Genomic DNA, 20,887 nt, shown 5'->3' with positions numbered 1-20,887 from the left:
AAAAAAAAGAAGACCTGTAAGGAAAATGTGTTAGAGAGAATTATGAGGTGGTTACCTCCTGTCAAATTTAGACCCACCTCCATGATGGGTGTCATCATGCAAAACACTTTTTGGATTTCTGTAATTCCTAACTGCGATTGCATCATTACGCTGGTGTGTTGGCGCTGTATCTTAACCTGGACAGTGCACCGGGAAAGAGGCTGCAAAAACTGCCGAAGGAAAGAAAGAGCAGACTGTTTTTGGCTGGACAGCAGCAAAGCAGCCGTGACGATGTTTCTGCTGGTACCATTAAAAAAAAAAAACACAACTCTTAACGAAAACAACCCTCCTCTTTCCTGCTGTTCAATGTTTTTGTCCAGTTTCATATCGCCAGCTGGTGTTTATAAATGCCATTGCAACGGCAGTCTGTGTCTGTGAAAACTGCTCCATGCGCCTTGCCAGTGTGCATCTGTTGGGAAGGAAACTTTTCCCCCACTTTATCAAATACAAAAGTTCAATCTGACATCTGTAACACTTGATATTCGTTCATTACAATAGCCTGCTTCGTCTAAAAACTAAAAGCTACCGGTAATCATTTAAATGTTTTATAAAAGGATAGGCCTTGTGGTGTTAAAAAATTACTTAAAATAGTTCATTTTAAATTCATTTTGATATGCTTCATCATCATCGGCTCCAGCCCCCCCACGACCCTAAATACAGAATAAGCGGTACCTACCTAATGTTTTTGCCAGCAGAATAAAATTGTTTAACAAGATATTTATGATCAGATATGATCAGTATTTGTTGTCATGTTCTTAGTCCAAATAAATCTGAACCATGTCATGAGATATGCTACTACAATATCCTACACTTTAAGAAGAGATACTACTCGGACTACTGCAGAAAATAGCAGATGAACCCCTAAAACGCATTTGTTTTTAGGTAAATAGTGTTTGAGGCATGAACGCATGCAATTGTGTGCATGTCATCAGAATGCTGCCTCCTCTGCCTCATTCTGACCCAGGAAAAAAACCCTGTTAAACCAGTACTATATTTTTCAATTCATATTTATGTGTTTAATACAATCCTGTAACTAGACTGAAACTACAATTAACACCATGCTTGTATTGTTTTTGGATTGGCAATGCCGAAGTGACCAAATGTAATGGCTTGCTTATGGCTTAAAAAGCAACCAAACAATGATATGTGATGAAAGATCCCTTTCTTTTTTTTTTCTTTTTTAAAGATTGGTTAGATGGTAACTTGACCATCATTAGTGAAAGCTGCAAGACTTATTCCAAAAATTGCATGTTGAAATCCAGATAATGTTGAACAGAGGAGGTCTGAGAAAAGTTATTATAGATAACATGCTCCCAAAATCGCATCCCATCTTAAAACTATAAAGATGTATTTTCTGTTCTTGCATTCTGGAGAAGTTTGTTCCCTCTTTTTGGAAAGACGTTTGTCTGAGTGAACTTTAGCACAACTTTGAAAGTCTTTGTTAATCACCCGTTTCTTTGTTCCCGCAGCAGGTGTGAACCCCCTTCAGCTGCAGAACTTGGCCACATTAGCTGCTGCCGCCGCTGCAGCTCAGAGTTCTGGCAGCCCGAACTCCAGCGCCCTGTCTGCAAGCAGTGCAGCCCTGGGAGCACTGGCAAGTCCAGGTAATTAAGCACCGACATGACGAGGCCTGCAGTCTGTTTATGCACTGTATATATAGTAAGTACCCAGTGTGGTTTAAAACCCTATGTTCATCTTATTTTAGTTCTGGCTTATAGATGTTTTGCTTGTTGCATTGTTTTTCCCAAATTACCACATGTCTGTTATCTTCAAATATAATATTTAAATCTAATTGTTAATTAAAAAAAAAAAAAAAAATCCCTCACCCACTTGGATGGACTTAGATTCCTTCAGCAGCAGCCTTCCTGCTGATGGCATCAGCCAACTGCTCTTGAAACCTCCCCCGTTAACTATCTGCCTAACGGCCCTCAGCCATTCCTCATTTATTTTATGGGTGTTAATCAGCCAAATATAAAGTTTTATGAGGGCCCCAATTTCCCTTTTAAATCTGTGTAAATATACATTGGCTCCATCTGTCTGAGTTTGGCACATTGCTGCTGCGGTAATGACATCTCGCTAAGGAGACTGCTGCCTCATCCTAGCATAACTATTACAATTTGTGGCAAATATGACAGCCGTTTATATTGGGTGTTCTGTATGTCCTTGTTTTAAAAATTCAGTTGGTTCAACAGCTTCCAATGCCGGTGCTGCCATGAACACTTTGGCATCTCTGGGTGGCCTGCAGGGCCTCACTGGGACCTCTGTGGGTCTCAACCTAAACGCTCTCACCAACAGCATTTCTGGTAAGAATTTCCATCTTAATATTTGGATAAATGCTAAAAGAAGATAGTTGCAGACAGTTGGACACTAATTTCAATGCTGCATAAAGACATTTTTACCACTAGGGAGCAGAAAGACTTTTAAAAAATCATGGTTTGGTGGATTGGAAAGCTAATGTTACTCCATTGCAGTTCAGTACAATACCACCACCACCACCACCAACTCGGACCTCAGTAATAAGCACATAGTTGAATTTACACCTCTTGACCATTATAAGCTTTAAGGTAGAATATGTAACATAAAGAAGTGGCCAGGGAGTGTTTGTAAGAGTTTGTCTTTCTGCCCTCTGGTGGCTGAAAACATTTAATTCCTCAAATAATGTTCTGCCAGTTGAAAAATGTGTTGAGAGTGTACAACCCATTTGTTTTTGTTTTCCAGGTATGGGGACCATGAACGGAGGCCTTGGAGCCTCCATGGCCAACGGGTCAGCAGCCTCCTCCATGGACGCTCTGACCCAGGCATACTCAGGGATGCAGCAGTACACAGCTTCCGCCCTGCCCTCCCTCTACGGCCAATCTCTCCTGCAGCAGAGTGTTGCCGGTGGTCAGAAGGAAGGTGAGCATTGTCATTAAAGTAAAGTTTTTAACCTCGACGATTAACGTATTGTGTCTGTGTGTGCATCTTAGTGCATATCTAACTTGAGTGTTTTTTTTTTCTTTCCCAAATGGAGTAGGGCCAGAGGGCGCCAACCTGTTCATCTACCACCTGCCCCAGGAGTTTGGCGACCAGGACCTTCTGCAGATGTTTATGCCTTTTGGAAATGTGGTCTCTGCCAAAGTCTTCATTGACAAACAGACCAATCTGAGCAAGTGCTTTGGTAAGTGTGTTGGCACCACTGGTGTCTGAAGCCATCTCTATTATAATTGATGTAACTGCTTTGCTGTTTGGTGGTTATGAGTTTTCATGGTTCCATCTAACCTCCCATTGAAATATAGCAGAACCCTTATTAATAGACGGCAAGCAACCATCATGCACAAGTTTATTTTCTCTAAACTTGGTTCTCAAGTTGGCTTCTGTACAATTACAACCTGCGATACAAGTCATTTATCGTGATCCGCATGCGCTGAAGCTATTATGTGACAGACCGTAGTTGGGTTGAATGCATTTTGTTGATATCAGACGGTGGCATGTTCAAGTTAAATCATGGTGATAAATTGCTCTGTAAATGTATGTAACATGTCCTCTACCTTGTTTTGTTCTCAGGGTTCGTCAGCTATGACAATCCTGTGTCTGCGCAAGCAGCCATCCAGGCTATGAATGGTTTCCAGATTGGCATGAAGAGGCTGAAGGTTCAGCTGAAGCGCTCCAAGAATGACAGCAAACCCTACTGATCCTAGCCCCGGGGCCTTCCCCCCTCCCCAGCTCTAATGCTAACACTGCTAGGGTAAGTTCACCCTCCAGCCAAGGTCACCACAGCAGAGACTCAGTGGGGCACGGGGCAAGGAGCCCACCACAGAGGGGAGACTCATTCTATTCCTAAAAAATGGTTGCAATGATCTTTCCACGTTTTACTGTATTTCATTCCTGCGGTTTTATCATGTAATTTGAGTCGATTAAATATTTTAATGTATATGATTATTTATGACTATCACTGGAGTCAGTGTTTGCTGGAGGTATTTTGTGTCACTGTATTTTAGTGGAGAGCATCAGGTGTGTTGCCATGCCATTTCATTGCCTTCAGGTCAAGCTAGACAGGTTGACTAAGGATCAGTTGTTGTGTTGAAGGGCTGAAGCTTGGCCACGTAGACCCCCAAGCCCAGAGCTTCAACCTGTGTTTGGCTTTTTATATGTAGTCTGTCTCATTCGTTTTTTCAGTCTTAATTTGAAAATCTTTTGCACTCTAAATTGTTTCCATTGCTTCCCACCATCTTTCCTTCTGTCTCTTTCGCTATCATTATCTAAGCCATGTTGAGCTAGGCTACCTCTCTTTTCTCTATTAACAACCTCTTCAGTCATTCCATCCATCCACCAAGTCTCCCACAAGGGGGACTGGCTCTAGATGGATCTCTTTGGGTGCCAAGTATACAGTTTGCATGTTGGAGTCTCTGCCATATGTCCTAGTGGTGTCACTTCCTTAAATCTGTGTATTGTTTTGTGTGTCGGGGGGTGGGGGGTGGGGGTTGTTTACTGCACTGTCCTTACTGTATGTGGTGATTGGCATTGTTTTTGTTGGTTTTGTGCCTCATGGCTAAACGATTCTTGTGCCGTGCCCCTAACTATCTCTTCTCTCCTCTTTGTCTTCTCTCTCTCTCCCTCTCTCTCTCTCTCTCTCTCTATCTCTCTCTCTTCCTTTCGTGTTTTTGTTCCTTTTTTTAGAACAAATCTCCATACCTGTTTGCTCATCATTAGCCTAGCATGTCTTCATGATGTTGAAAGCCAAGCCAAACTCCTGGCCTCATCATCCCACCATTGTCTGTGATGTCTCTCTAAGCTCGCCTGACCAATACCTGGCCACCCACTGACCCTTGACCTTAGCTCAACCTGATTTTTCTGCATGTATATTCATTTTGTCTTTTGTTTTTTTTTTCTGTATAGAAATGTGACAGGTGGGAGAGAGGTCAAGAAAATCAATGTGAAAACTTACCTGCGTTGAATTCATTTAAAATACCTTTTTTTTTTGCGAATGTTTTAAAAACCTGTGGGATTTCTTATTTTTAATTTAGCTTTGATTTTTTTTTTTTTTTTTTTTACCTCTCTCCGTAAAGTTCACTTGAAAGTTGAATACAGGGATTGGCACACAGCTGTGCTATTTGGTGCCATTAGCAATATGTTGGCTTCTTAAAAAATGCTACAGACCACTTTCCAACACTTTTGAAAGTCTGACTAGTAAAACCCCTCTCAGTGCTCTGTAATGATCTCTGCATTTTGCGGGCAGTGTGAAGATTTACACCAAGGCTATTTAAAAATATATTTTCTTTTCATTTACAAAAATGTCCAGTGTATTTACCTTTTTTTCTTTTCTTTTTTTGAACTATTGATGGCACAATAAAAGGTACATTTGCTCTGTTTAGAGAAATGACTACCTACATGAGTCAACTTTTTTAGAACTGATTCACAAATAGACAATCTGTGGTTTAAATGCACACTTAGATTACCTATATTTTATACCATTGAATCTATAGAAGTTTAACTAACAGAACCCAGGCAAAACTTTGGGTTTTTTGTAGATTATGTTGTAATGTCATCTGTGTCGGGGGAGGGTCTTCAGTGTATTACATTTTTAAAGAGGACTAAAAATCAGTTTGATCAGCATGATCTTTTGAGGGTCATTTCTAGTAAATTAAAAGTGCTAAGTCAAAAACATCCTCTGCATTAATTGTAATTTCAAGTTCTGGGAAAAAAGTACTTTTTTTTTATGGGTCACAGTATGGAGACTTCATTTTTTCCCCCCCTATGTTAAGAAAAATGTTGTGTTCAACTTCCATGGTACGTCTTGTTGACTTTCTGTGAATTTGTCATTAATAATTAATTTAATTAATCGATGTTTCACTTTGGTTTAGTTTGGATGCCTCATATTGAAAGATGATGATTTACGATGTCTGTTAATCATACAGATGCCAGACAATGTCTTTTTGTTTCAACATGTTGTTAAAGTGCCCATGTGTCAAACTCAGTGTTTTTTGAAATTCACACATTTTTCCTGTAGTATTACCTAGTTTTCTTTACACACATGAACACACAGCGACACACAAAACACTTTCTGTGGTTGCAAATGTGGGAGCCCCTGAAGAAGAGATCACTTGTACACCCAACACATGACCGGTTGGTCTCTGCACATTTTATAGGCACACACTCTTGCTTTTTTATTTTAGTTTCTTTTTTTTTGTTTTGCTAATTGTTCTTTTAAGTGACTTCCAGTATCATTTCGCAGATGTACACAACGCACAGCACATTAATACTACTAAATCCACCACAAATAGTGTTGGTTTACAAATACATTCCATTTTTTTCAGCACAAAAGTTTACACTTTTTTTTTTTTTTTCTTAAATCAGGGTGGTAATTTGCCTGTTGTACTACAAGTTGTTGAGACAACTCTTGTAAAATAACAACCACTTCACCCCTAAAGAAGGGTTCCCTAAAACTGCGTACCTGATGGCGCTAAAGAGTTGTCAACTCAGGGTTTTTTTTTTTGTGTGTGAATCTAGACGCTCACACGGGATTACGACACGAAATGCACAATTATCACCATTTGACCTTTTTTTTTTTGGTTTGGATTTTTTTCTTTTCTCCAAATGCATAAATATTCCAAAAAAATATAGAGGTACCAAATTTGAAACAGTGCTCGAGGAAAGTGTTGTGGTTTTGTAAGGAAACGTTAAGCACAATTGTGGGAGCTAATCACTTTTGCAGAATGTTGTGTGTGTATGTGATTATGATCCCCAAATTTTCAAGGTACCACTGATTTCACTTTTTAATATGGGCATGTGCTTTTTACAGTGTGTTTTTTCTATCCAAATGCAATACAATATTCAAAGTGCCATATATACGTCTAGAAACTGCCTACACATCCTTATCAGGCCTTGGTTTAGAGATTGCTGCAGTTCGCCTTTTTTGTCTATTTATGCCAGTGTCATGAAAACTCTTGTCACCTGCTCATGCCCCCCCTTCTCCTCCCCCACTCTGTGCTGAATTATTGGTAAGCGTGTGTTGTGATGTACTCGATTTGAACCGTTGGTTAAAAAAAAAACGTGTAGATAAACAATAAACTTCCCTATACATTTGAAGGTAAACCTTTTCCTTAGTGAGTGTGAACGTGTGTACTGTAACACTTTGCGATACAAACGGCGGTGTGTCAGGGACTTTGTTTTGAAATCAATAAAGCATAAAAAAAAGCTTAAACAAGTAAAAAAAGAAAAAAGACGACATGGGTGCCATGTTAATAAGTTCTTTTTAAATTATAAAGTTGTGTGACAAACATTGAAATGATTGCAGATCTGTGGTTGGTAAGCGGTGTGTGGAGAAGTGTTACTGTGAATGAATAAAAAAAGCACAATGTACAGTCCACAGCGGTCCTAACAAGAACTTGACTCACTTCAGGGGCTTCCATCACAAATCCCATTCAAGCTCTAACAATCACTTTCTTCTGTTGTGTTCATATTCTGAAGTGCTATTTTTTTTTTGACAAGTGTGGTAGCTTTGCATCTCTATAGATATTGTCTTGATCAAAAAGAAAAGAGAAAAAAAAAATCTGTTATTTTCTTGTCTGATCGGTAGGACTCTGTTCACGTTCCACCAATAATTTAATAGATGTTTTATCTTGTCTTGATGAAAGCCAAAGTGGGTGCATCTTGATGTGATCTGTATTATACATACAGTAGTTTTTTTTTTTCTCCGTTCAGTCAATATATATTTTTTTTTAAACTGGGTGGGATTTGAAAAAGAGAGAAAAAAAAAGACACACAGGCTTTCCAATTTCTACAACTGGTTGTTCATATGTATTTTGTACCAGTGAAGCTTTTTATATTGGAAATTAAAGAAGAAAAATCTATAATGGAAAAAAAATTGTCTGGCCTCTCTATGTGGCCTCATCTCGACCAGGTCTGGAGTTTGGCCTCTTGGTGGTGTCAAGCAATTTTTTTTTTTTTTTTTTTTTTGTCTCTAAAAGATGCCTGATTTTGATTTTACTCGGATCTCTGTGTTCCTCACTTTGTTTTTCAGTTTTCGGGGGGTGGGGAGGGTTGGGATCCTCTAAATCGTGGTAAGTTTCATGTTGGTATTTGTGCTGTCCACATAGTTTGATGGTCATCAGGATTTCAACAACTTGTGTGGATAATTGTCTTAGTTGAAGAGTTAACTATCTGTTTAGTTTGAGCCTTGCTTTTTACCTATGTAGAGTTTTCTGTTTTTTCCCATAGCGGAGTGCGTAGCCGAAAGACTCTGTGTTCTTTTTTGGTCAATGTTTGTTCATGTGTGGTGTGTTTCTTTGCCTCTGTCTCCAAATTAAACCATTTCCCCTAATATGGACTGTGTGTCTTTGTGTGTTGTGCTTGTCCAGTGTTGTAAAGACATTTTACAAACCACCCCCTCCCTCCCCCAGTGTGTCATGTCTCGCTAACTTGTTTCTCTTCGTTGTGCTTCTCTTTTCTTATTTCTGAGTGGGCGTTCTGGAGGATTCTTTAAGTTTACAGTTAGAAAGGGTCATTCTACAGCTACTTTGGGTCTCTTGTACATCTGTGAAGCTGCACCTTAAGGTGTTTACACAAACACATGAATATTTGTGACAAAACATAAATAAATCCTGTCAATTTTAAGTTGAATAAATGGTTGTAAACACCTTGAGTTTAACCAACGTAGTAGTGAGTTGATCAACAGGATATTAACGACTCAAAACAATTGTTGTAAAAAAAATTACAAAGAAAAATTGATTATTTTTCACGAGTTCCAGCTTCTCAAATGTGTGGGTTTGAAACTATTCTGTCTTCCATCACGTGAAGGAGAATATATTTTGGTGTTGGATGTTTGTGGGGTTTATTTGGGGGGGAGGAGGCTTAATTTCTCATATGTTCTGACATATTATAGACCAAACAAATAATCAATAATGGAAATAATCATTAGGTGCAACCCTGAAAGCAAATATCCTTTATAAATGCTGCTCACGGCTTATTTCTACTAAGAAATGCTGTAAATGATCCTCAAAGTATACCAGAAAATAGCAACATGCTGTCAGTCAACAATGCAGCTTTGGTTTTGAATATTGGGATGATTTGTAAGCATTAAAAAGATGTCGGGGCTGTTTGGGTCAACATCTGGCTGAAAATGAACTTTTTTAAGTTTCAAAGTAAACCTGTGCAAACATCACAGGAATACATTTTCAGTGGCCGATAAATAAATTCTTGCATTTAAATGAAGGGACTTTAAATGACATCCTATTAAAGACTGGGGAATGTTCTGTGTGGACTCAGTTGATGCTGTTCTCAGGGAACCAGAGCAAAGCTCATCTGGTATCACAGGCACATTTAATAATGAGATGTTTGGCAGCACAAGCCTTCTGAACATCTTCATGCACTTTGACCTCGACTGTGGCAGGCTCTCTAACTACTGGATGAATGAACACTCCAAAAAAGCTGACTAGCACATTGCTCCAAAATATTTCATAGGGGTTCACGTGGGTTGAGATCTGGGGAATATGAAGGCCATAGCATGAGTCGCATCATTTTACTCACTTTAATGGTCCGATTCTTGCCAAACCACGTGAAACCCTGTAACTGTCATGTTAAAACATTTTTGAGCAACACTTGAACGCAGCACCATTTTGTTTCTTAACACTTGCTCCACGTCACGGGGGCTACTTCACTGACTTCGGATTTTTTTTTAGCAAGCTTAAAAACAAGGAACCATTTCTCCAAAATACATTACCGTGAACTTCTAATACTCATGTTTTAATAAATGAGATAAAAGTAATAAACAAATAAAGTTCCTCGCGGGTATGTGAACCTCAGACTTTAGCCAATAGGCTTCAGATGCGGCGTCTCCTCCCACACCGGAACCGCCCCCTCGTCCGGCAGTATGGCGGCCATGCTGTAGCATATGCTGTGTCCGTACAAGATTATATAGCCGTACACGTTTAAACCATGTCAGCCGTACTGCTCCTGAAAAGGTCGCTGCGCAGACTGCCGCCGAGTGTGGCCCGGCAGGCGGCCGCCTGTTGTTATCACACCGAGAAAGGCGTCTACGGATACCGACCGAAACAGACCGAGAGACACCACAAGTTACAGAGCGACCGCGTCGCAGCCTCGAATCAAGGTCAGTATGGGGTTAATTCACACTGCTGTGGCCTGATAAGGAGGCGGGACTGTGTGGTACTAAACTTCTTAGAACAAGTTGAGACTAAACTTATTCCATCCCAGTGTGTTGTGCTTAAAAATGTCACTTTGTTGTGTAACGTCGGTTGTGTCGCTATTAGCCGAAGTCACTAAGTGGCTGACATTGAAGTGTGTTTTTGGGGGGACAGCTCATCCCGGCAGCGGCCTGTTGTCTTGCAGATCATGGTCTTGCCCGTCTGGTGGAGGCGTTCAGAGCACATGGACACAAGGCTGCTAAAATTAACCCCTTACTCCCCCAAAAGCCCGTGACGGACGGCGTCCCGGAGATAGACGGGCTGACTGGCATCGTCACGGGACAAGTCAACACCTCAGGTACAGAGAGCCGTTTGTATGGACAGTGCACGGTGGACTGACATGCAGGGGTCATGGGGTCATGACAGCGTACTGCTCCTGTCCACCTGTACATGTGTGACCTAGTGAATGGTGACTCTGAACTATGTCCACTTTAAACTCTTCAGCAATAGTTTATACTGAGACAAGAAGGCTCTCAAATGTACAGTAACGTGGTTTATTTATAAAAACGAGTAATGTGAAAAGAGAAAACACTTCTTATTTGAAGCTCTCCTGCACACATTCTACTATATTTAGGTAAACATCCAACAAAACCAAAAGAAATACAAGCAAACAACGATTCAGGGCTACATAAAGTAAAGCAAACATCCTGCGAGGCAAAACTATAGTGAAAGTTGAATTTATTACAGTGTGTCATATTTTTCAATTTGTATATTTAATAATTCATTTTAAAAGTAACTACACCTTTCAAATATGTGGAGTGGAGTAAAAACTTCAATTCTCCTTCAGTGTAGTGGAGTAGAACTGTAAATTAGCATACGATTAAAGCATTCCACTAATGTACAAGTATGGAAACTTATACTGATTTGTTTTGAAGAGGTTTCTCTGAAAGGACGAATTGAGAGAAACATAGTGGACCGACCTGTTGACTGTTCTGAAACTATTTATTCTTAATCCCACTTTCAAGAAATAAAAAACACTTAATATATATGCTAATTTTTCTTGTGTTCATTTAATACTTAGTACATATTTGTCTTATTTATTGGTATTTTTATATTTTCTAATATTTACAATGTCAATTAAATGAGTATTTGGCTTTGTATTAGTGCTCTATAAATACCTGTGATTTTGCTCTCAGTCCTGCAGAGTAAACCATGAAAATCAATAAACATGAACAACACCAAAATGATGCTCTCCTCTCTAAACTCATAACTCCACCCTCACTTTTGCGTTTCATGCACAATCAAAACCTGCCTTGATGGTGTTGTCGCCACTCATTACATGTGCTTCTGCAGGTCTGCGTCACTTTGGTAAAGCGGAGGCTTCGGTGGAAGAGGTTCGAGCCTACCTGGAAGGAGCTTACTGTGGCCAACTGTCGGTGGAGACCAGCCAGCTGAGCAGCGTGGAGGAGAGGGAGTGGGTCGCCGACCGCTTTGAGGAGCTCAAGAAGAAGAGTTTCTCCACCGAGGAAAGGAGGCAACTGGCCAAGATCATGCTGGAATCTCAGGTAGGTCCAAGAAAAAAAAGACTTTGTTTGACTTACGTTATCATGTCGTAATGTCTTGTATTTTTACTTTTCTGTCACTTCCTGCAGGAATTTGACCATTTTCTGGGCACCAAGTTTGCCACTGTGAAACGTTATGGAGGAGAAGGAGCAGAGAGCATGATGGGCTTTTTCCATGAGCTTTTCCACCAGTCGGCCCTCAGCGGAGTCACAGACGTTATCATCGGCATGCCCCATAGAGGCAGACTCAACCTCCTGACAGGCCTGCTAAAGTTCCCACCGGAGGTTAGTCCACATTAATGACGTGTACAATTTAAAATGGTCCGTGTCCAAGATGGCAAGATTTTATTTTTTCAAATTTAGAATTGTTTATTGTGCTGCTGTAATGAGCAGCACACGGAAACAGGAAGTAACAGCCAGCTGCCAAAGGGACAAAAAAAAACCCCCACACATTTCTCTCTCCAGCTCATGTTCCGTAAGATTCGTGGCCTCAGCGAGTTCCCTGAGACCTCGCCTGCCATCGGTGATGTCCTCTCCCACCTCACCTCCTCCGTGGAGTTGGATTTCGGCGCTGCACGCCCAGTTCACGTGACCATGCTGCCCAACCCGTCTCACCTTGAGGCCATCAACCCCGTGGCTCAGGGCAAAACCAGAGCCAGGCAGCAGCTCAGGCAAGAAGGAGACTATTCACCGAAAGACGACGCCCAGCCGGGGGACCAAGTCATCTGTCTGCAGGTACACAACGCATTATACAATCAGCCAGGAGATTTACATTTGCAGGAAGAGGAAGAGCAACTTAAGGATGAGTGATGAAGGGACATCCAAGAACAAATTTAATATAATACTTTAATTTTTATATTTTAATACATATTAAAAACATATTGATAGACAACTTTATTTTAAACACTGCATGAAAAGCTATTTTAAAGGTGGCTTAGGCATAATTGGCAGTCAGAAACGGCACAGATATTTACTAGATGCCCTGAAATAACAGACGATCTCTGTTCTCTTCTCCACAGGTCCATGGTGATGGCTCGTTCCCTGGCCAAGGGATCGTTCCAGAAACTCTGACCCTTTCAAACCTCCCTCACTACAGAGTTGGTGGGAGCATCCACCTCATTGTGAACAACCAAGTGGGTTACACCACTCCATCGGAGAGAGCGAGATCCTCTTTGTACTGCAGCGATGTCGGTCAGTGAAACCTAAAATTATTAAATATTTGCTTAATAATATTACTTTCTTATCAAGCATAGAAAGCTCTGTCAGTTTGCATTTAGAAACCTGTGTAAATTTAAAGTATTTGAAAAGGCGAAGCCCGTTTAACCTATTTTTCTCCCAAAGTTTGGGAGAATATTTGTTTTCTAAGTATTACTTGACCCAGGTCATGTATCCCGTTATAATGAGAAACTGATGCTCACATGTGTACCACAGGTAAGATGGTGAACTGTGCTGTGATCCATGTGAACGGCGACGATGCGGAGGAGGTTCTGCGGGCCACTCGGCTGGCTGTGGAGTACCAGCGGCTGTTCAGGAAAGACGTCATCCTGGACCTGATCTGCTACCGTCAGTGGGGCCACAACGAGCTGGATGAGCCTTTCTTCACCAACCCGGCCATGTACAAGATCATCCGGTGAGTTCAATGACTTTGTTGACTTTGTATCACACGACACAAGCAGACTTAATTATAGCGTACACTTAAATGTATATTGATTATTATTATTATTATTTTTTTTGGTGAGCCTTTCTTTTAGGTGGCTAAAATAAATGTTGTTGCTGCGCCTTTACATAGCAGTACATTGTGAGTGAACACAAAATGCAGTTTTGTCATCAAGTAATGTCTTATATCAAAATTAGTTTGATGATCTGAAACATTTAAGTGACACAATTATGCAAAAAAAAAAAAAAAAATCTGAAGAAATCAGGAAGGCGATGAATACTTTTTCACAGCACTGTATCTATATTCTAAAATACTCTTTGTGCTATTACTGGGTTTAACTTGAAAGTGGACACTACCACTGTGAGGTGCTTTTCTTCTGACATAGCATATTGTTTTGAGATTTTGATTAAAAGTAAAACTTAGATTGTTGAACATCCTGATACTTTTCAACTGCAGATTGTAGATATTGTGTTGAACTACTTGTTAATGAAACGGACATTGTTGCTTCCTCACAGTTCCCGTACGAGCGTCCCCGACTCCTACGCAGACCAGCTGATCTCTGAGGGTCTCATGACGGATGTCGAGCGTGACGACATCAAGTCCAAACACTACGGCATGCTCAACGACAAGCTGTCCAACATGACCCTGTACAGTCCTCCGCCCACCAACCTGCAGGGCCGCTGGGGGGGTCTGGTCGAACCCCAGGCCAGAGTCACCACCTGGGACACGGGGGTCCCCATTCCCCTGCTGCAGTTTGTAGGAGCGAAATCCGTGGACATCCCCGAGCAAATCCAGCTGCACAGCCACCTGAGAAAGACCCACGCACAGGTGTGGCCATCTTCTCTGTGATTCTTATTGGATCGGCTTTTGTTGACGCAGCTCGTTGATGTTTGCTTCCTTGTGAACTCAGGCTCGGTTGCAGAAGTTGGAAGAAGGGACCAAACTGGACTGGTCCACAGCAGAGTCCTTGGCTTTCGGCTCTCTCCTCTGCCAAGGTCAGTCAGTGTTCTGCAGAAAATACACCAGATCAAATTTAAGAATCATCTCAGTGTGTCGCTATCAAGAAATGGATTCTGGATATCAAATGATTGTTGTTACAGGCTTTAATATTCGTATCAGCGGACAGGACGTTGGAAGAGGCACGTTCAGTCAGCGACACGCCATGGTGGTGTGTCAAGACACTAATGACATGTACATCCCCCTCAACCACATAAGCCCCCAGCAGACCGGCTTCCTGGAGGTACAATTCTGAAAATCCAGATAAAACTGAATTTGTCTAAATGATGACATAATTTTTACCTTTTTTAAAAATAAATAATGGCAAACATTCTCCTCGTTTCATGCTTCGTGTTGCGATGTCTTTGTGTGCTTAGGTGTGTAACAGCCCGCTGTCTGAAGAGGCGGTGCTTGGATTTGAATACGGCATGAGTATCGCACAGCCGAAGCTCCTTCCCATCTGGGAGGCTCAGTTTGGAGATTTCTTCAACGGAGCGCAGATCATCTTTGATACCTTCATCGCTGGAGGTAAATGACTGATTACTGTCACACTGGTGCTATCAACAGATTCTCTCTCTCTCTCTTCACACATCCGATGTGAAATTGCTGTGTCTCCAGGTGAAGCCAAGTGGCTGCTCCAGTGTGGGATGGTTATCCTGCTGCCTCACGGCTACGATGGAGCCGGACCTGAACACTCATCCTGCCGTATGGAGCGCTTCCTCCAGGTCTGTGGGACGGGAATGTAACCCGCGTTAAACCAAGTTACCAGTTCGCAATAATATCCTAGTTGTTGAACGGGGAAAGATGTGTCAGACTTGTATTATCCTGAAAACCCTCATGTGAGCCAAAGTCTGTTATTCAAGTTAATTAAATCCAGATTTCTTGCTATCTTTCACACAACCATGTTGCCATTATCTTTAGTAGGATGTTGTGAATGATAACAAGTCATTTGTCATTCATGATCTTTCTCATCTCACGCATCCCATGTGATGCAAACATCTTTAAGACCTGCAAATTCATCGACTTGAATTTGTGATATTCCCAAAACACCTTGGAAGTTTTCATGGAGGTTAAATGTTTTACATTCATCATTTCAGGGGTTATCTTTTCACTCCCGCTGATTTTCAGGGAACAATGCAGAATACGTCAAGTGTTGTTGTACAGACATGCCTGTCCGTATCAGCTTTCCTTCAGTACAAAGGAATGCAATGATGCACACAGGATGTCATTAACAGGCCACTAAGAGGTCTAATCAATAACCTATCAACAGATATAATGTTTCTTATTCGTCCATTAGGAATCAGCAGACAAGACATCCGATTGAGGCTGTCGGGCTGATTGCTTGCTTGTTCTCGGAAGTAGGGATGCACCATTAGTGACAGTGGGGCAGATTTAAGTCTGATGTTGCCTTACATTGTGATACATGCAGCTTATCAATTAAACACTACCAACTAACTAAGTAACAGATCGGTACTCTGTATCATGGATCCGAGCCGGGGAATGAAAAAGTCAGATTGGTGCATCCTTAAAATATAGTGGTGCAGTGATTACAGACATGGTGCGCATCTGAACTGCACTGAAGGAAGTTTTTTCAATTTATGCTAAAACAACTTTCAACATACAGTTTAAAAAAAATAAAAAAATAACTGGATACCATCCACCTAAAATGTGTGTCAGGCAGAAAAAAATTACACAACCAGCTTTTCCAGTGAGTCACAGGAAGTTGAATGCCATTCAGCGGTGTGTTGCAACTAGATAGAAGTCTGACATTCTCCGCTTTTATTACTGAATCCTTAAGTTAACATTATGCCGGTGCATCAGTGTATCCGTCAAACAAAACATCTTAATTATGAGCTTTGCAGACAGGCATTCACTGCGGGGCTATTGTGTGACGTGTTTCTGTTATTTTGTCCACCCTCTGAGGCTGAATGAGTGTCAATCCAAACCACAGCTAGGATTGCTTCATTTTGTTGAGTAAGACTTTACGAGCATGAGGAACTATTATCAACGTTATTGTTCAGAGAGGGTTAATGAATTACAACACAGTAGCATTTTATTTATATTCAAAGCACTGCTCTGCTGTTACTGTTTTATGTGTTAAACATTCTGTTTTGTCTCTTAGATGTGTGACAGTAACGAGGAGGGCGTGGACACCGACTCTGTGAACATGGCTGTGGTCAACCCCACCACGTCTGCTCAGTACTTCCACCTGCTGAGGAGGCAGATGATCCGTAACTTCCGCAAACCTCTCATCGTGGTTGGACCCAAGATGCTGCTCAGATTTTCTGTAAGCTCGAACGTCTCCAACTCCTTTTTTTCCATGGCTATTTCCATGCAAGTGGCTTAATCGTGCTTGTGGTTTTCCACAGGGGGCAGCGTGTAGTCTGACTGAACTGGCACCGGGAACGTCTTTCAAACAGGTGTTGGGTGATGCTTCAGTCTCGGCAGAAAGGTACCACAGTTGCAACATTTAATGATTGTGGAAACTTATTTAGTGATTGTAATTTATTCTGCATTGTTCCATGAATGTGGCAAAATATATTTAAAGGAACAATTCAATACGTTTCTTTGGTTGTTTTGAATAGTCCTTTGATTAAAAACGGCTAAAATGTGGAAGACACTTCTGAAGCATAAAGCCTAATTTTTGTTATTCCACGCAGTGTCCACAAGGTGGTGCTGTGCTCAGGGAAGCATTACTATGCACTGCTGAAACAGAGGGAGACTTCAGCAGCCAACCAGAACACAGCACTCATCCGGGTGGAGGAGCTGTGTCCATTCCCATTGGACGCTCTGCAGCAAGAGCTCAAAAAATACCCCAACGCCAAAGGTATGTGTGGGACCTCCACCTTCACAGTTAGTAGGCATACTGGCTGTATTATTGCCATCACATCAACAGTTAATGAGATTTCAGTCCAGTCATTGATGAGTTAATTTCTGTGTTTTGTTTAGGTTTCATCAGTAACTTTAGTTATCAAATAATTAATAATAATTAATAAATATTCGTTTTTATTTGCCTCATTTCAGTAACATTGTTGCCTAAATTGCCTGAATTTCAGATGCTTTACAATGACTTCCACGGTATGTTTGAGTTTCATTTACAGTCAGAAGTGCATTTAAGTGCAGCTTGATGGTAATTCTTCTAGACCGTAGTGTGTCGTGTAATCTGTAGTCTCTTTCCGTCCACGGTTTCTTTTTGCTCATACGCTTGCTGTCATGATTTCAGCAATTACAATACCAGCTTTTCCAGTGAGTCACAGGAAGTTGAATGCCATTCAGCAGTGTTTGGCAATTTGTATAGAAGTCTGACATTCTCCACTTTTATTACTGAATCCTTAAGTAAACATTAGACAGCTCACAAAGATGCCATAAATGCCGGTGCATCAGTGTATCAGTCAAACAAAACATCTTAATTATGAGCTTTGCAGACGGGGATTCACTGCAGGGCTATTGTGTGAAGTGTTTCTGTTATTTTGTCCACCCGTTGCTTCTGAATGAGTGTCATATTGAATCAACAACAATTGCTTCATTTTAGTAATGAATACTTTCCGAAGATGAGGAACTATTACTATATAATTCTCTTTACCCACAAATCTTTGCATTTGTTGGTTGTTAACCAACTGTTAACGAACTGCAACACGATGACAGCACAGGAGGAGGAGGAGGAGGAGGAGGAGGAGGGTTTTATATCCCGACTTTCTATATTCTAAGAGGATTGAGCATCTAATACAGCTGTTTGATTTGAAGAATAGTCTGCAGATAATCCCAACTGGTCTTTGTCAAAGAACTTTATTCTATTATTTATTTTATATTGTGAAATTGCTGACATTTGCTTCCTCTGGCTGGTGGCAACATTACGCTCTCCACTAGTTCCTGCCTGTTGAGTTGTCGATGCTTGGTATCCATCAGAGAGGAGAAAGAATTGAGGTGGCTCACTCTTAAGCTACTTCCAGCATCGATTTCTGATGCAGTGATCGTTTATATATGGTTTGTTTCTTATCTGTCGAGCATCGCACATGTGCAGCGCCGAATGGGCAGCGAGTGACATGTTGATAAATTGGTGCACAGACTTGCATACTCACTGATACCCGATCTGGCATTTTGGGCTACATCGGAGGCATTTCCAAATATTCCAAGTATCCTATCAGAACATCTCGACGTGCCTGTGTCCAACGTGACATATTTTATTGTCAACCACTCAAAAAAAAATCAGTTTACATGTGCATGCTAAGAAAAAAATGCAATGTTCATAAATAAGATGGAACTATTAATAGATTCCTTTTAAACTGTACTTGTATCGCCACATGCATTCATTAAATTTGACTGTAGCGTTTAACCCATCCTCAGCATGGCGGAGCAGTGGGCTGCTGTTAAGTGCTCAGGGTTCCACGTGCAGACAGTAGGACCTGGGGATCAAACCTACACTGTTCCTTCTTAAAACGACTGCTGATTATTTGTAAAAACAACAAATTAGTCACATAATCCAAGTGAAACCTGAAAGTTCAGGTTTCACTTGGATTCTTTGTTTGCGCTGCAGCAAATCCTGTTTCGGTCTTTAGAACTCCCGAAACTATAAGTCACATGTCCTCTTTTACTTTCAATGTCTTTTTTTTTTTTTTAATTCCCCCCACAGAGTTCATTTGGAGTCAGGAGGAGCCACAGAACATGGGTCCCTGGTCTTTTGTAGCTCCCAGGTTTGAGAAGCAGCTGGCATGCAAGGTGAAGTGTTTTTCAAAGAATATAATCTACACTATGAAACCGAATAGTTGTCAAATGAATTGTTCATATTACACCTACTAGATCGTCACTTCTGTCTTTCTCAGCTCCGGTTAGTGAGCCGACCCGCGTTGCCGGCCCCTGCTGTCGGTATCGGGACCCTCCATCAGCAGCAGCAAGAGGCCATCCTCACCGCTACCTTCTCCTAAGACTCAAAAAGACTGGGAAGCAAAATAACCAGAACACAAGCATCAGCACTACTGGTATCTGGTGTGGTCCTCCAAACCATCGGCGCTAAATGTTCACGGCAGATACAATGGACCTTTTAGAAAGGGTGCTGTTTGAAAATATATCGGTAGAATGTAACGTTTGCTCATCTTCAACTAGTCATGCAGTTTTTAATTATTATGTTTATGGGTTAAATTCCACTCGGCTTGTTTTTAACCTTTCCCCCCCTTTTCTCTTATTAACTGTATGCCTGGATTCTGTGTGTTCAGTGACAAAGCACAATGGGAAGAAAAATAACTGCTAATGGGGTGTGAATCTGAATCAAGGACTAACTGTGCATTTAAGAAGTTTGACACTTGAATTGTAATTCCTCTTAATTTTGAAGATGATTTACAAAGTCTTTACATTTTGTTTTACAAAGAAAGGAAAACAATATTTACCTCAAGGCTGATGTTGCCTTAGACATTAATGGTCATCACTATTGGCTGATTTCCAAAGCCCAGGTATCGCTATTGCGACTGACGATGTTGGATCGGTGCGTCCCTTTTCTGAAAGGTTGTTAACTTTGCTGGAACAGTTGGACAATCATGAGCCCAGGATGTTGTTGTTACTGCTCGCTTCATTCAATTTACACGAGTTGTCCTTTTCTGCAGTGTTCTGAACAGAAAATATCAGCATAGAGAAGAAAATGTCCATTAAATATTTATGTAAGAACAGGCTTACTTATTTCATTATAATGACTCCAAGTCATACTTTAATTGAAAAATAAAGGCATTAAAGAGCTTATGTAAATAAAACAAATCAGATGGATTTCATATGGAAGTATTTTCAAATAAAAGCTATTTTCATGTTTATGCATCATGTCACTTGTCTCGTACTTTTTTAAGAGTTTAAGTTTGACTTAATGTAATATTTCAAAAATATGATCATTCAAGTAATTATCTAAGAGCTCGCACATGCAGGTTGATGACACTGAAATTGCCTGTAGGTGTGAATGGTAGTCTGTCTCTACATGTCAGCCCTGCGATAGACTGGTGTCCTGGCCAGGGTGTTCCCTGCCTTCACCCAATGTCACCTATATGTGTGTGTGTGTGTGTGTGTGTGTGTGTGTAAATAAATATATATACACACACACACACACACACTCTTTTTGCCTTCAGAACTGCCTTAATCCTTCGTGGCATAGATTCAACAAGGTACTGGAAACATTCGTCAGAGAGTTTGGTCCATATTGACATGATAGCATCACGCAGTTGCTGCAGATTTGTCGGCTGAATATGGGTACACTGTGGTCATAAAGGGATAGACATGGTCAGCAACAATACTCAGGCTGTGGCGTGGACACGATGCTCAATTGGTACTAAAGGGCCAAAAGTGTGCCAAGAAAATATCCCCCACACCATTACACCACCACCAGCAGCCTGAACCGTTGATGCAAGGCAGGATGGATCCATGCTTTCATGTTGTTGATGCCAAATTCTGACCCTACCATCCGAATGTCGCAGCAGAAATTGAGACTCATCAGACCAGTTTATAGTTTAGTCTGCAAACTACAGCCTACAGATGGATTGAAT

The 20,887-nt window shown here is 41.0% G+C and overlaps 2 protein-coding genes across 8 annotated transcripts in view; both read left to right on the top strand.

Moving 5' to 3' along the window:
• The window catches only part of LOC311018280 (CUGBP Elav-like family member 2), a 31,995-nt gene extending 23,657 nt beyond the window's left edge, over positions 1-8,338 (top strand). For 3 of the 7 annotated variants that reach the window (XM_084017164.1, XM_084017167.1, XM_084017166.1), the window contains exons 9-13: positions 1,509-1,643; positions 2,220-2,342; positions 2,758-2,934; positions 3,050-3,196; positions 3,583-8,338. In XM_084017164.1, the coding sequence (XP_083873290.1) occupies positions 1,509-1,643; positions 2,220-2,342; positions 2,758-2,934; positions 3,050-3,196; positions 3,583-3,710 (710 nt within the window). In that variant the 3' untranslated portion in view covers positions 3,711-8,338. The remainder of the gene's footprint in view (positions 1-1,508; positions 1,644-2,219; positions 2,343-2,757; positions 2,935-3,049; positions 3,197-3,582) is intronic. The other 4 variants (XM_084017165.1, XM_084017169.1, XR_014597709.1 and 1 more) reach the window with 3 other exon arrangements.
• Positions 8,339-9,881: 1,543 nt separating this feature from the next.
• On the top strand, positions 9,882-20,165 carry dhtkd1 (dehydrogenase E1 and transketolase domain containing 1). The gene is made up of 17 exons (XM_084016950.1): positions 9,882-10,123; positions 10,363-10,515; positions 11,511-11,722; positions 11,810-12,004; positions 12,185-12,454; positions 12,739-12,910; positions 13,151-13,349; positions 13,892-14,204; positions 14,287-14,371; positions 14,477-14,616; positions 14,750-14,900; positions 14,991-15,097; positions 16,495-16,659; positions 16,742-16,824; positions 17,033-17,199; positions 19,003-19,088; positions 19,193-20,165. The coding sequence occupies exons 1-17, from the start codon at positions 9,952-9,954 to the stop codon at positions 19,292-19,294; spliced, it is 2,772 nt and encodes a 923-aa protein (XP_083873076.1). The 5' UTR covers positions 9,882-9,951; the 3' UTR covers positions 19,295-20,165.
• Positions 20,166-20,887: the final 722 nt, after the last annotated feature.

This window comes from Eutrigla gurnardus (assembly GCF_963514095.1).
Source record: "Eutrigla gurnardus genome assembly, chromosome: 9".
Lineage (NCBI taxonomy): Eukaryota > Metazoa > Chordata > Actinopteri > Perciformes > Triglidae > Eutrigla > Eutrigla gurnardus.
This window is presented reverse-complemented; position numbering and strand designations above follow the sequence as displayed.